Source organism: Mastomys coucha, unplaced genomic scaffold, assembly GCF_008632895.1.
Source record: "Mastomys coucha isolate ucsf_1 unplaced genomic scaffold, UCSF_Mcou_1 pScaffold22, whole genome shotgun sequence".
Classification (NCBI taxonomy): Eukaryota; Metazoa; Chordata; class Mammalia; order Rodentia; family Muridae; genus Mastomys; species Mastomys coucha.
The window spans coordinates 21,682,330-21,698,551 of NW_022196905.1; the positions used below are offsets into that span (position 1 = coordinate 21,682,330).

Here is a 16,222-nt window from a genome sequence, read left to right on the forward strand (position 1 = left end):
CCGCCCTGCCCCCCATCTCCTGCCCCCACCCCTGCCAGAATGATGCTGATCACTTCTCCACTCTCACTTCTGTCAGATTCTTTTTTCATAATCCACTTGTGAATGAGCTCCATGGCATTTGCCTTCTTGGACCTGGCTTATTTCATTGACCTAAGTTCCACCTAGGTTGTTGCAAATGGCAGGATTTCCCCTTCTTTAACCACCCTAGGGTGTTTGTGCTGCATCTCCCTCATCTATTCATTTCTCAATGGCCCCTTAAGGTGATTTTAATCTCCTGTAGCTGCACAAACTTAACAAGTTATTAAGCTTCCTAGTACCACTACTTTTATTATTTTAAAATGTCTTTTCTTTCTTTCTATATGCATTGTATTTTATATGTGTGTGCACCATATGGGTGCTGGTGCCTACAGTTGGATCTGGTGTTATCGATGGTTGTGAGCCACCTGTCAGTGCTGGGAATTGAACCTGGGTCATTGTTATTGTTCTCTTCCTCTTTTTCTTCCTTCTCTTCCTCTTCCTTGTTTTTCTTTCTCTTCTTTTGAGACAGAGTCTCACTCTGTGTCCCTGGCTGTTGTGGAATTCCCTGTTAAGTCTAGGCTGGCCTTCAATTCTTTTTTTTCTTTTTAAAAAAATTTTATTTTATAAATTAATTTTTTACACTCCATATTCCATCCCCCACCCCCCATCCACCCTCCAAAGTCTGACTGCTCCACATCCATCCAACACCTCTTCCCCAAACCCCGTCTCCACTTGGATTTCCCCCTCCACGCCCACCCCCACCCCACCTGACCTCTAAACTCCCTGGGGCCTCCAGTCTCTTGAGGGTTAGGTGCATCATCCCTCAATGAACAGAGACCTGGATGTCCTCTACTGTATGTGTTGGGGGCCTCACATCAGCTGTCTGTTTGGTGGTCCAGTGTTTGAGAGATCTCGGGGATCCAGATTAATTGAGACTGCTGGTCTTCCTACAGGATCACCCTTCTCAGCTTTCCTAGTTCAACAATAGGGGCCAGCTGCTTTTGTCCATTGGTTGGGTGTAAATATCTGCATCTGACTCTTTGGATGCATCATCTGCATCAGCTGTTTGGATGGCAGTCACGATAGGTTCCTTTTTGTGAGTGCCCCATAGCCTCAGTAATAGTGTGAGGCTTTGGGACCACCCCTTGAGCTGGATCCCACTTGGGCATTGAAGGTCCCTCCCTTTGATTTCTGAGAGTCTCTTTGTTTGTTTGTTTTTTGTTTTTTCAAGACAGGGTTTCTCTGTATAGCCCTGGCTGCACTGGAACTCACTCTGTAGACTAGGCTGGCCTCAAACTCAGAAATCCGCCTGCCTCTGCCTCCCAAGTACTGGGATAAAAGGCATGCACCACCACTGCCTGGCTTCCTGAGAGTCTCTTACCTCCCAGGTCTCTGGTGCATTCTGGAGGGTCCCTTCAACCTCCTATTTCCTGAGGTTGCCTGTTTCCATTCTTTCTGCTTGCCCTCAGGGCTTCAGTCCTTTTCCCTCACCTAATACCAGATCAGGTTCCCCTCTCCCTCTCAACTCCACCCTTCCCTTCCACTTTCTCTCTAGGTCCCTCCCCCCCTCCCTCCTCACTTGTGATTGCTTTCTTTTCTCTCCCAAATGAGACTGAGGCATCCTCTCTTGTGCACTTCAGCTTGTTGACCTTTTTGAGTTCTGTGGACTGTATCTTGGGTATTCTGTACTTTTTTTCCCCCTAACATCCACTTATTAGTGAGTACATACCATGCACTTCCTTTTGAGTCTGAGTTACGTCACTCAGGATATTTTCTAGTTCCATCCATTTGCCTACAAAACTCAGGATGTCCTCGTTCTTAACAGCTGAGTAAGTAGTATTCCATCATGTAAATGAACCACATTTTCTGTATCCATTCTTCTGTGGTGGGACATCTAGGTTGTTTCCAGCTTCTGGCTATCACAAATAAGAAATTTTGTCCTGCCTCTGTCTCTTGAGTGCTGGGATTAAAGGGTGCCACATCCAATTTAGAACACTGCTTTTTTTTTTTTAATTTATTTATTTATTATATGTAAGTACATTGTAGCTGTTCCAGAAGAGGGAGTCAGATCTTATCACAGATGGCTGTGAACCACCATGTGGTTGCTGGGGTTTGAACTCAGGACCTTCAGGAGAGCAGTCAGTGCTCTTAACTGCTTAGCCATCTCGCCAGCCCAGAACACTGCTTTTTAAGTGTGGGTCATGATTCTACAGAAGTTATATAACTGAGTGTGGGGCACAGGAGAGCATTTGGCGACTGTAAAAAGTTTTTAAATGCGCAATGACCAAATGAACCCAAGTTAAGAAGCTCAGTGAGCATGAACTGTTCACGGCAGCGCTTGCTTGGGCCATCCAGAGCCTTGGTTCCGAAGGTAGTGTGCACACTTCACACCGCATATGCTGCCTTGTAGTGCATGGCCAGTGAGCACAGTACAGCCTGAGACAGTGCAGATTCCAGACTGTGACCTGAGTGTCATTGTTTTTAGTGTAACATAGTTTTCAGCTCTTATAGAAACACAATGGTCTAATTGTCGAAAACAAAGGTTTAATACCTCTGTGCCATTTTCCTCCAGCATGTAAGTATCAAATTAGCATATTTTATAGTATATTGTGTTAGAACATTGCTTTTTTTTTTTTAATTGTGTATATGGGTGTTTGGGCTGTGCATTATTGTATGTGCCTGTTGCCCTTGGATCCCCGGGGAGTAGAGTTACAGACAGTTGTTAGGAAGCATCTTGTAGGTGCTTGGGGATCAGGCCTGAGAGCAGCCCATGCTCTTAACTGCAGTGCTGAGCTTCAGAGTATTTGACTTTAAAGCTGTTGTTTGGATCGCTGGCTTGAGTTTTAGAAATAGTTGTTAAGCAAAGGCCAGGTGTAGCGATGCTCGCCTGTAAGCCCAGCACTGGGAAGGCAGAGGCAGGTGGGTCTTTGTGAGTTTGAGGCCAGCCAGCGCTGCATAGTGAAACTGTTCAGAAAACCAAAACTAAAATTAAATTAAGTGGAATTTTGGCTTGGGGTTAGAATGGTACTGATGATTATACAACCAAAAAGTCAATTAATTTTGAAAAGTGTCGAAGATGTTCTGTGTCCAGCAGTATCCATTATCCAGTCAAGAGTTAGTGCTTTGTGTAAAAATAATCAAAACCTACCCACCTCATTGGTAATGCAATTTGCTTCAGCCTTTAATCCGTGGAAATATGCATGTCAATGAATTGCTTCAGAATAAATGTTTTAGTGGTTTATTATTGTTAAATGTTTGATTTGTAAATGTTATATACCTAAATATACAGGCTCTGGTGAAAAGGGGTCACGGGGGGGGGGGGGGAGCTTAGCAAGCCTTTGCCCATTGTGGAGAGTGTGCCGTTAAACATGCCATTGTGGCTTTACTAAGGTGTAGAAGGTGGATTCCCATGTATCTTCTTTCTCCCTCTCCAGGGGTTGTATGTCCTGGTTTCCTGGGATTGGAGTCTGTCATTCCTGGCAGCCCACTGAGAGCCCTTTGGGAACAGAGATCCCGTAAATTTGCCATAGGTTTATTGTATTTAATAATTGGGTATTTGCTGCTTCAGCCCCCCCCCTTCTTATAGCTATTTTGTCACTGGGGAGGGTGAGACTGTGTTTGGGCAGGTACCCTGTTTTGTCTGGGCCTCTGGGTCAGAATGCCATAGGAGGGTGGCTTGAGAACAGCAATCTAATACCAAAGAGTTGGAGAGATGGCGCAGTAGTTGGAAGGAAGCACTGGCTGCTCTTCCAGAGGACCTGAGTTTGATTCCCAGCACCTCCAGAGCAGCTCACAACTGTCTATAATGCCAATCTCAGGGACTATGACACCACTGAACTCCAAGGGCACCAGACACACAAGCAGTATGTGGACATACATGCAGGCAAACACATATACTCATAAAATAAAAAATTATAAAATAATGCAAATAAGCTTAAAAAGAAAGTTTGCCATTGATGCATTGGCAACTCTTAGAGATGTAAGACCAGAATGGGCTTCCTTGCTGTTGTGTGTCTTCTTGGGGTAGGCTGCCTAGTCCTTTCTAGGATCATTTATATGAGCTCATGACCAGTCACCTCCCCAGGCTTTGCCTCAGACCACCGCTTTGAACATGAGCATGTTAACCAAGGCAGGCATTTGAGGGGACACAGATGTTGTGACCATGGTGGGGTCCTTTCACTTCAGCAGGGTTGTTATGCGCTTGGGAGGGGACAGCAGCATGTAGTAATGTTTGAGGTTAATGACTGACCCTTCTCCCCTCCCTCTCTTCCTCCTTCCCTCCCTCTTTGCTTGTTTCTTTGTTTCTCCGCCCCCCCCCCCTTCTCTTTTTGGACAGAAACTCCTTATGGAGCCGGAGCCCTGGCTGGCTATTTTGACCAAGCTGTCCTTGAACTCACAAAGATCCACCTACTCTTGCCTCTTGTGTTCCTGAGTAGTGGATTAAGGGCGTGTGCATTGTGACTGATTTGCTTGCTGATTTGCTTTGAAGGAGGGTCTTGTTATCTAGGTGGGGCTATGTTGGGGTTGGGACTGCGGAAGGTCTGAAGGACCCACCTTTCCTGACTCATTTTACTGGCCTGGCCCAAGGTCTCCACCTGTCTCCTTGCCCCATTCTTTATCTCCTCTGATAGACCAAGAGGAGGGCAAGATCTATGTGTCTGGCTGAGGAAGAACCCGCTGTCTCGGAGCAGAGGGAGAGGGGCTTCTTTTATGTCATTATGGACAGTTGCTGTTTGATGGGAAGCTGTTTGAAGGAGGAAGCTCGCAATGGGGATGAGATTTGCAGGAAGAACAGTTTTTCCTTACTTCTCTAAGTCAGGGGAAGGAAGCCTATGATGGTGAAGAACAGGGGAAATGGAACATGCTTCCTCAGCGCTGGTGGAACACCCTGTTACAGTTTCAGAAGTCACCCTCTGTTGTTGACAAAAAGCCCCCAGATGTGGCCATCACAGTTGGCCCTAACCTATGCCCTGGTGGCCGTCTTGAACTCTGGCTGGTGAAGACCTTTTGGTGGACTGGTAGACTAGCGCTATCACCTTGAGGTCAGGGGCTCAGGGATTCCTCCCTGATGCAGTGAATGCTGAGGGAGAGTTTTGAGGTTCAGGGTCCTTTAGAGGACAAAGCAGCCCTATGGGTGGGAACCCCAGGGTACTATCCCACCCATCTTGGTAACAACCATTTTCCTACCATGTACTCTCGTCTCGCTCAAGCACCTCAAATGTAACATCTTTAGTTTGTTCTCTGGCTCTTTGAGGTGTTCTCCTTGTCCTCAGGATATCTCTGGGGATGGCTTGTGGGGGACCTGGAACTGCTCCCTGCTTGTCCTGTTTCATGTGTCCCCCCGCTCACCAGTGAAAGCCTGAGATCTTGTGCCCACATTCTTCTGTCCCCAAGCAAGTATTGTCCCTTCCCAGCATTTCCAAGGCAGCAGGGAAATAGGGGTCTTCTGGACTGGCTCTGCCCTGTCAGTGAGGAAGACATGGTTCTGGGACCTTCCCAGGACTCCAAGGAGTTTGGGCATATGTGGCCAGTACCTTGGCAGGCACACTGTGTTCCTTTGTAGGTGAGACGGAGCCTAAGCTGGATACACAGGGAAATGGGGAAGAAGGAAGATCTTCTAAGAGAGGGTTTGACCCAGGTCTGTGCTTGTGCAAGACCCGGATGCAAGGGCCTTGGGACAGGAAAGAAAACCAGGCTTAGAGATTTCTGCAGATAAGAGCTGCCAGTGGCTTCTTGTTAGCACTGGCAAAGGCTTGCCTGATCCAAGGCCACAGTCGTCTTGACCTCTTGATTGACTTGTGGTCTACCACCTTCTCAATCTTAGATTTATGATTTACTCTTTTCCTTTCACAATGAAGGTGCTGTGGGGTTTCCTGTTCTCCAAGGAGATAGGTGCTAGAGGATGTCTGTCTTTGCAGGTGACCCCACAGTGGCCTTCACAGGATGAGTGGACACTGGTCTCAACCTTTCCTTACAAACTCTGTTACAACCCTGCCCTGTCTTCTCTGGGCACGTCTTCTGTTGATCTGCTCAGCCCCTCCTCGTCCTACCAGGTGGGGAGTGCTGACCCCACATAGACTTTGACTGTGTTACTTGTAACAGTGGAGATTCAAGGACTCCGTTGCTGGTGGTTTCCAATGCAGCATCTTCACCATTTATTTTCTACTGGAGCCCTCTGAGGTTTGGCATCAGAGGTTTGGCGTTCAGGCTTCCTCCCATGTCCTTGTGCTCTTCTGTCATTCCTGTGGGTGTGACCTTGACACGGGACTCTGTTTTCTCTAACCCTGAGCTCTGTGGACAGAGCTGATAATGTCTGACTATATATTACTTTCACTTCTCGGTGTGCCTATGCCAGGAGGTGAGATCTGCGGCTGCGCCAGTGTGTCTGAGTCCTGTAGAGTATTCTCCCTATTCCTCCCAATCAGACAGAAGGCTCCAGGCTTAGTGTTCTTGTAGGTGTCCAGGTTCTCGTCTCACACATCCCTCCCCTGCCACCGTTTACGTGTTACAGTATTTCCTGCTTTAGTGCTGAGAGAGGTCACTGTGCTGCTGTTCTTCCCTAGACTTAACAACCACCCCTAGCCACACTCCAGACTGTTGCTCCCCATGGCACAGATGCTCTTCCAGGACATCTTCATAGTGCTGCTAAGTGTAACCCTTGCTAAAACCGCCACATAACTCAGGGTCCATCCTGGCTTAGTTGGGGGTCCCTCCCTGTCACTGCTTCCTGTCATCCTGCTTTTAACTCCCCAACCTCTCTCTTGCACCCTGTCTACCTCAAGCTTAGCTACCACAATAGCTACCAAGTCAGGCTACTCACCCAAACACATCCTCACTTCTTTTCTTGCCTGGAAAATGTCCAGCCCTTCCAAGTCTCGGCCCACTCACTGAGGTCTTGTGTCGTGTGTGTGTGTGTGTGTGTGTGTGTGTGTGTACGCTGTTGTTCCCTTGTAATGCGGTGTGCTCGTGGATTCCTCTGCAAGTGACTCTTGCAGGTCAGTGAGTGTGCACATGAATGAGTGAGCAGCTTCCAGGCCATAGTGACAACCTTCCAAGAGAACCGCTGATGTGACATGAGAACATGTGGCTCCTTCCGGGGCATGTGTCAGTTCAGCCTGAGTTTGCTTTTTTCTTTCTCTTCTTTTTCAAGACAGAGTTTCACTGTGTAGCCCTGGCTGTCCTAGAACTAGCTCGGTAGACCAGGTTTGTCTCGAACTCACAGAGGTCTCTGCCTACCAAGTTCTAGTTCTGGGATCAAAGGGGGGTGCACCACCACATTCCAGATAACCTGAGTTTTCAATCCTTGCATGTCACCTAACCTCTCTCCCTGATGGCTGCCAAGCTGATATCTCTCTCTCTTGGTTGTCTAGCCTCCCCTTTCCCCTTTGTTAAAAGAACGTTGTGCCGGAGAGATAGCTCAGAGTTAAGAGCACTGACTGTTCTTTCAGAGGTCCTGAGTTCAATTCCCAGCAACCACATGGTGGCTCACAACCATCAGTAATGGGATCTGATGTGCTCTTCTGGTGTGTCTGAAGACAGCTCCTGTGTACTCGTAAGTAAATCTTAAAAAAAAAAAAAAAAAAAAAAAGAATGTTTTGTTCCTAGGAACCAGGTGTAGTTAGAAGCCAAGGAGTTGCCAGGGTCTTGCGATTGTATCCCAATCTGGGCAGTGGGAAGTACCAAGGAATGGAGCAAAGCAGAATAAAAACCAGGAGGCTGGAGAGAAGGTTGACTCTCTGTTTGCAGAGTGGGGGTGATAGGTGTCTGCCACTCAAGCATTAGGTGGGAATCAGCCACCAGAAGATCTGGCTGCCTACCATGGCTGCTGGGTTTTCCCAGGCCCCTTGGAACTTTTGCCCATAGCTTGCCTAAGAGGCAGAGTTGGGTGTTTAGAAGGATCTTTTCTTATCCGTACCCATGATACACTGTGCCTGTGTGGCATGAGCCTGTGGAGCGCTGCTGCAGGGTACAGGTGACTAGATGAAGAGGAGGTTCCTCTGCTGTGAATTCCACTCAGGGGTGGGAGATGATTAACCACTGGGGATGGGGAGCAGGTGGGAGGTGGCTCTTTAGATGAGCCCAGAAAAAGCAGTTATTATCAGTTAGAAAAGAGAAAAGGAAAGAGCCCTATAAGTCAGAAGAGAGCCCATGGCTCAGAGTGGAAGGAACCAGGAGGTTGGAAGCCAGCTTGGGGAGCCTGGCTGAGTGGTCAGGGGAAGGCCAGAGAATGGATGGGAGCCGTGCAACCTGCTGAAGGGACTGTGGGCAAGTCCCTGGTTTCAAGGTTCTGGACCTTGGCCCAGAGTCCTTGGCTATGACTGTTGACGCTGCCTAAGGCTGAGACAAGCCATTTTGTTGTCACTAGCGGGAAGGCGTATCCCATTCATGGAATTTATAACTATAATAAAGAATAGGTGTTTTTCTGGATGCTGTATTCTTTTAAGTAGCTTCTGGCAGATTCGGGTATACCTGTAATAAAGAGCCATCTTCTGATATTTGCCTCTCTGTGTGGCAGGCCTGAGCCATGCCTCAGTTTTCCCGTTGCTGGGATCACAGACATGAGCTGCCCCATTTGGAAGTGTTTGCCTCTTAATGGTAGCTCTGAGCAGCCTCTTAAGTGTGCAGAACTCTATCATACTAGGTTGCTCTGTCTTCATTTCTGAATTCATATTCCTTCTGGCTCTGTCAGCACCTTAGTAAGGTTGTGGCTGATGTGGCCATTCCTGTGGAGGAGGGGCTTGTGTCATACACACCTCCTGACAGCCAGGAGAATCACCGCTTCCTACCCTATCTTAGGTTAGAGGTGGGGATCCAGAGTGGATGCCTTACTCATGTGCTCAGGGATCCCCAGTCAGTGGAGGATAGAGATGGCACACACGGGAATATGACTGAGAGACTGGTAAAGCCTAAGGATTAAATAAGCAGCTATAGGAAATTAAGAATGAGGAATGGATACGGAAACCGCAAAGGATGAACTCAAGGAGTAAAGATCTCAGTTGAGGGGGAGGGGAAGAGAATTCTTTCACATCTGCCTGATAATTGCTGCACGAAGAATTAGAGTCCCGGTGGGGTGTGTACCTTACGCACGTTTTGATTTTCTTTCTTTTATTTTTGTAGTTGAAACTTGTAAAGCAGCCATTGCCATTTCACTGTAGAAAAAAAAGATGTATATTTAGTGCCAGGACCTGAGAGGTTGAATTGATGGCTGGAATTTGCACATGTGGTAACCATAAAGGCCCGTGCAGCCCACCCAGACTGCCCTCCCATCTAAGGCATTTGGGCACACAGACTCCAGAGTGTGAGATCCACAGAGGCTGGGCGCTGGGACACTATAGGCTATTAGAATGCCACATGGGTTGGGCCCAGTGCCAGGGCCACTGGGGCTTCATGTTTAGAGCGCCATGCTACTTCATTGCAGGGGTCTCCTCTGCCCAATCTAAGAGACCTGAGCAATTGCTTCAGCTTGAACCCATCCATCTTCAAAATAGCCCTTCTGTCTCAGAGGTTGCCTAAGGGGAAGCCACACTCTTGCTGCTGTTGCAATTGCTTTTAAGGACACAGCCCTGTGCAGGAGACAGGCTGTTAGTCAGGAAAGTGTATCCTGGCTTCTAAAAGTGACCCCCGAACTTGCTGGGCTCCTGGTTTGCTTTCTTCCACTGCAGTTCCTTCATCTCACCCCCAACTGTAGGTGTCTAATTTCCTTCTAAAATCCCAGATCCAGAGTGGAAAGGCTGAGATGCGATTTGTTAAGTTGGTGGCACTGAGATGGGGAATGGCACCCATCCCCTAGGGGTGCAAAGTGAGCAGTCATTTGCTTTGGGCTTTGCTTGAAACCCCACCATCACCGACCTTTTCTAGCAAGTTAGCCCCCCCTCCCCCTTTAAATTTTAAAGCTTCAGAAGCAAACTGGTAAAAAAGCCCCCTGTGCCTTAGCGGTTTTTTCCTCTTCCTACTCCAAATTCACCCTTGGCTGGGTAGTGTTGATTACCCGATAGATACCTCCCAGCGCAGATGGAGAGTGGAGTCGAAACTGGTCAAGATTTTAAAATGCCAAAAGCCCTGGGAACCTGCTACGTTTCCATTCTCTTAAGCCCCTGGGCAAGTACGCCTAGAGGTTTGAAATCCTAGTAATGCTGAACCCTGAGCCAAGCGTCGGTAATTCCAGTCAGATGGCGGCAGGGAGGCGCACCCCCCTCCCCACCCCCGCCCGCGGGAAGGCGTTTCTTCGCCCACTTCTCCCGCGTCTGGCTGAGCAGCGGTGCCCGGCTCTGGGCTGCGGTCTGCGGGGGAGGGCGGGCTAATTCGTGTCAGATGGAGGGCGGCCGCGCGGGGCCCGCCACTCGCGCCTGGCTTTTGTTCCCGGCGTCTGACTTCTGACGGCAGGAGCTTTTGCGGAACCCGGCTGAGACGTGCGCGAGCTGGGTCTCGTCCACGCAGGACCCCGAGCCGTCGGTGCCCCGCGCTCGACCGTGGACCTGGGACGGACGGCGGGGGCAGCCATGCGGTGGCGCGCGCTGGCCCCGGGTCCGCCTGCGAGGTTGGCGCGCGAGTCTGGGGCGCGTGGGCGTCCACGCCAGGTGGGTGCGGCGGATAGGGCTCCCTCGGGTTGTCACGCACGTGGGTGTCTCGGGTGGGCGCACGAGACCATGTGAGCGTGCGCGTGTCCTTGCTGGTACGCGCTCTGCTGTATGTGTTCTGGGCTGTGTGTGTGTGTGTGTGTGTGTGTGTGTGTGTGTGTTGTGTGTGCGCGCGTAACAGTGTCTAGGGAGGCCGAACTGGATGAGCGTAAGGCAAGGCGGAAGGCAGGTTGGCCCTAGCCCCATGAGATCCAAAAGTTGCTGGAAAATGTTTCTTTGGATCCCTTTCTCTACAGTAGAGGTGGGACACTGGCCATTGCGCAGACTCGCTCTTCCGCGCGTGTTTCTTGCTGAGGTTTCTTGGGAATGCCTGGTTAGTGCTTGGAAGAGGTCTAGTGCAAGTTCCTCCGTCTCCGAGGGCACCTTGGCCCCGTATGGCTCCCAGGACGGTCCTCTGTGGGAGTTCGAAATAAGCCGGGTAGCAGCCCCACTCTCCTCTTCTAAGCCTTATAAATTCTGCATCGACTGCGATTGTTTCCCCAGGAAACTTGTGGAGGGTTCTTTGGAGCCAAGGGTCTGCACATCAGTTTGCTTCAGCAACCAGATGCAGTTGGTCCGTTTAATGCAGTTCCTCGTGTTGTGGTGACCACCAAGCATAAAATGTTTTTCCTTGCTACTTCATAACTGTTTGTTACGGATATGAATCGTAATATCTGATGAATATCTGATATGTGACCTCATCAAATGGTCTTTAGACTCCTAAAGGGGTCGTGATCCATAGGTTGAGAACTACTAAAGTCCGGGGACCTCTGTTGATCATGGAGGGGGTCACTTATGCCCCAGGTGCCTGCCTTCTGTGGGGACGTCAGGGGACAAGCTCGGCGGATATGGGTAGGGTTCAGGTTTGGTTGCTTCCAGAGAAGTGAAGTTAAGCTGGCAATGTGTTTTTGATCAGTCTACCCCAACGCACCTATATTCGCTTCCTGTGGTGGGCCAAACATTTCCTGAAGGGAAAACGTAGCTGGACTCGTACAGACATATTCTTGTACTATGAAATTAGTTTGCCAAGGCGACCTTTAAGGGGAGAGGGGGGCAAGGGGGAAGGGGGAAAAGGAGAGAGGGAGAGGGGGCGAGAGAGAGCGAGAGAGAGCGAGAGAGAGCGAGAGAGAGAGAGAGAGAGAGAGAGAGAGAGAGAGAGAGAGAGAGAGAGAGAGAGAGAGAGAGAGAGAGAGAGAGAGAGATGGCTGCTGGTTCCCTACGTGGAGAATCTCCCTCTTCAGAGACTTCACTATCAAGGCTAATTGCTCCTGCTCTCTCCGGGTGGGCGTCCTTGTGGAACCTGCAGCCTTACTGGTTGGTTACTGTTCCAAAGTTTGGCTCCTAATAATTCGATGCAATTTAGGTTCCTGAGCTGGCTTTGCCAGCTGCTTCAGCTTGCTATATCTCCCCACCCCTCTTTCAGGGAGAAATGAAAGCTCCGGGTCAGGTGAAGGCAAGGGCAGGCAGTCTAGTTCTCTCTAGTCTCCTTTCACAAGAGAGATGTTATGCAGCATGCACGTGAGCAGATGTTATTACACTATCTTAATCAGCTCCCCTGGGATCTAGCAATTGAAATGGCTGAGCAAGCACCACAGTGCCTCTGCTGTTTCCCCTCTGCAGCTTCTGGACCAGTGAGCCAGAAGCTGCAGGGAAACAGTACCTCTTTCTCCTTGCTTGGAATAAAGGTGTTTGTGACCAATGAAACGTTACAGTATCTCTCCTTTGGCCCACAGACTATGGCCGGTTCATCTAGTGCACAAGTCTTAATTGAGGGACTGTGGGCTGCCTTCTGACAGCTGGGGAGGGCTCACAGAGGGGAAAAGGAGAAAGAGCTTGGTACCCCAAACCTAGGATATTGGAGCCCAGCACAAGAGAGATTATAATCAAAGAGCTGCAAGATGGACAGAAAAGGTATGTGATGCCCTGGTATTACTGAGGGTTAATTCCTGTGTCAGCCTGAACACGGCCTTATCCCTCATTGGTTCCCTATAGAGTCTAGGTCTTGTATATGACAATCCCATCTATACAGAAGTGGGGGGTAGGGTAACTATATGCCTTGCTAATGTGAATATTGAATGTTGCTAGATTCTTGAAGGGCTCTGGATACAGGGTTTCTGCTATTAATTTGAAGTAATCAGACACAGATACAGGAAGGAATATTTAATGAAGGTGCCTTAATAGTACAGGTCCAAGTGATACAGCCTGTTTTGGCTGCGGATGAGAATCATCTGGGAGCTCTGAAACCTTCCCAGTGTTCTGGTCTCACCTCTAGGGTAATCAGATTGAATTGGTATGGGGTAGACCCTAATCCAACCAAGTTGTTTTTAAAACTACCCGTATTATGCCTGTGGATAGGTAGCATTTTGGTCATTTCCTGAAGTAGGAGAGGGAGGGTGTTATTGCCATTTGAGAGGCGTCGTGGCTTGCTCGGGGCTGAGCAAGAATTTGAATGTAGATTGCAGAGCCAATGCAGAAGGTTCTGCTGGGTTCAGGGTACTTTCTTGTTCTTTGACAGGGCTGTCCACCCCATAGCAACTCCAGGGATACACAGGGAAGTGTCACCATGACCGGGGAACCCGCAGTGTTTGGAAGATTCTGGGTCTAGAAATGGCTACTGTGGGAAGCGGTAATGGCTTTTGAATTTCAGTTTTGGAAGTTCATTGGTGACATGTAGCCAGAACAACATGGTATTGGTTATGTTGATCCTGTATCCTCCAGCTCTACTACTAAAAATTCTCATTAGTTCTCAAAGCTTTTTTTTCTTCTACATGGGCTGCCAGGTTATGAGGAGCAAGGCTGTTTTACAGCTTTTCAAATTGGTTGCCTTTTATTTCCTTTTCTCACCTCATTGTGCTGTGTAGAATCGCAGTGTTAAGTCTTGCTTAGCGCCATCTCTACCCATCTTAAAAGGAAGCATTAGGTTCTTATGATTAAGGATGTTTGCTGAAGGATTTACATAGCCACATGTGATCACGAGGAAGCCTCTTTCTCTCCTGTTTGAGATCCTATCAGAAAAGGGATGTTAGGATTTGTTAGTGGATTTTTCTGCATTGATTGCAAACACCAGCCGGGTCCTTTCTTAGCTTATTAACTGCTTTGTGATCCTTTGCTTTTCCGGACAGGGTCTAGCCTCTACTGATTTCTTGCCATGGCCTTTATAGAGTACTGGCAGAGAAGCTTATTGATTGATATTTGAATGTTATGAACTCTTGCCTTTCTGGGATAAGCCAACTTTTCACGATGTAGTAATGTTGAGGATTGTGAAGGCTGTCTCAAAGTGTAGTATTTTGTTTGCAGCTATTTGAGCCTTTTCCAGAGTTTGCTGTTTGTTTTCCCAAATTTGATTTGATTGTGGTCAGGCTTTCTTTTTCTCAGTTAGGACTTGAATGTATTTGGATTCATTCAGACTCCTTCTGTGTCCATAACGTGGCTGAACATGCCGGTGCACTTGAAGGGGTGTGTGCTCTGTCGCTGTTGAGTTAAAATAACTCTGTTAGATAATATCACCCAAATCATTGGTATCTGTGCTTATTTTCTGATAGGTCTGTACTGAGAGAGAGTTGAATAACAAAACACCACAGAGATGGCGGCTTAACTGAGCCACATCCTCCAACAGTGCTGAGAGGACACAGGCCTCACGGTGTGGGTGTTTGGTTGGTTTGCTTGAGACCTCTTCTCTTAACTTGTAGACAGCCATCTTCTCCCAAATCCTTCTGTAGTTATCCTTGTGTGAACATGGATTCCTTGATATGTCTTCTTATAAACCATGAGAGTAGCTTGTATTATTTTAGGTCCTGCTGGGGCATGCCTGACCAACTCCTCCTAGGGAAGTACCCTCTGCCTGACGTCGAGATTTTCCTTAAATTACCGGTGCCTCTTGGAAGCGACGTTATCCATCCATGTAGGCGACTTCCATTTAACCTCCTTTTTAAAGAGATATATCTTTTAAAAATTTCCTCCCCACAAAGTCCTAGGTTTTCATATGGCTCTTTCCTTCTTGCCTAGCTTTGGATTAGCCCCATTTCTTCCTCCTTTACTCCGCCTCTTCGTCCTGTGTAACCTTTCCCACCTCTGGTGCTATACTTGTGAATTTCATATTATGCCTGTTGAGTAATACCCTGACTTAAGACCCCATTTCCTCATTGTACCTTTATAGGTTTTGGGCCTCTCTAGGCAGTCCAGGTTAAACACAGATCTACAACTTTGAAGCTGAATCCACATATGAGAGAGAAGGATGTGTAGCATTTGTCTTTCTGGACCTTGTATGGAATTCATAGTATTTTCCAGATCCATCCATTTTCTGGAAGTTTTGATTTTCTTTACAAGCTGAATAAACTTCTTTTTACATTCTTCTCTTCATTCATCCCTTCATTAGTTGGTAGAAGCCTAGGCGGATTGCACTTTGTAGATGTTATGTCGCACTGCTTTTTATTTGATGATTAGTTGCTCCTTGATTGTTTTTAATCTGAAAGTGCACATTTACCCATGCATGTGCCCTTTGGTGCTCTTCATTCTGTTATGTAAAATCCTTGTTTCTAGCGTCGTGTTACCTAAAGACTGTTTTTAATGTATGTGAGATGTGTGTCAGCTATTGATGGATTCATTTAACTTTTAGCTTTTGAGTAAATATCATTTTTGACTGCATCTTCAAAACTATTTTAGCTGCATATTCTAGATTTACTGATTTCTTTTCTTTTCTTTTCTTTTCTTTTTTTCTTTTTTTTTTTTTTTTTTTTTTTTTTTTTTTTTTTTTTTTGTTGTTGTTTTGTTTTTTTCAAGACAGGGTTTCTCTGTGTAGCCCTGGCAGTCCTGGAACTCACTCTGTAGACCAGGCTGGCCTCGAACTCAGAAATCCGCCTGCCTCTGCCTCCCAAGTGCTGGGATTAAAGGCGTGCGCCACCACCGCCCCGCTACTGATTTCTTTTAGTGTTTTTGCATTGTCCCACTAACTTCTCACATATATATTTTCAAGTTTATTATTTTCTTAGAGGTTTATGTTTTCTTTTTAAATTATATGCATGTGTATTTGTGTAGTATGAGTACAGATGTCCAAGGCCAGAGGCATTTGGTAATCATGCAGTAGAGTTACAGGTGGGTATATGCTGCCTAAGTGTGTGCTTAGACCCGGATTTAGGTTCTAACCATTAAGCCAGTTTCTCCATCTTCATAGTTAATTTGAAGTGAGAAATCTTGTTAATCCTAATGGTTTGTCCTCTGTCTGTGACACCTCTCTCTCTCTCTCTCTCCTTCCCTTCCTTCCTTCTCTCCTTCTTTCCTTCCTTCCTTCCTTTTTTTCTTTCTTTCTCTCTTTCTTTTAAAAACTTTTATTTATTTTATGTACACTGTAGCTGGGACCAGAAGAGGATATTAGATCCCATTACAGATGGTTGTGAGCTACCACGTGGTTGGAATTGAACTCAGGACCTCTGAGTTCAATGTAGAATTGAACTCAGGACCTCCGAGTTCAATGTGGAATTGAACTCAGGACCTCTGGAAGAGCAGTCAGTGCTCTTAACTGCTGAACTATCTCATGTCTTTTTCTTTGCTCTGAGTGTCTTTAACACTTTTTCCCCTTTTTTTTTTTTTTT

At 47.4% G+C, this 16,222-nt stretch overlaps 1 protein-coding gene across 4 annotated transcripts in view; it reads left to right on the top strand.

Moving 5' to 3' along the window:
* Tns3 (tensin 3) overlaps positions 1-16,222 on the top strand; it is a 238,778-nt gene that overhangs the window by 31,448 nt on the left and 191,108 nt on the right. The window contains exon 1 of one of the 4 annotated variants that reach the window (XM_031339084.1): positions 10,063-10,595. The exons of the other annotated variants lie outside the window; for them this stretch is intronic. Coding sequence (XP_031194944.1) covers positions 10,518-10,595 — 78 coding nt within the window. The 5' untranslated portion in view covers positions 10,063-10,517. Of the gene's footprint in view, positions 1-10,062; positions 10,596-16,222 lie in introns of those variants that run through there. 4 annotated transcript variants of the gene reach the window in all.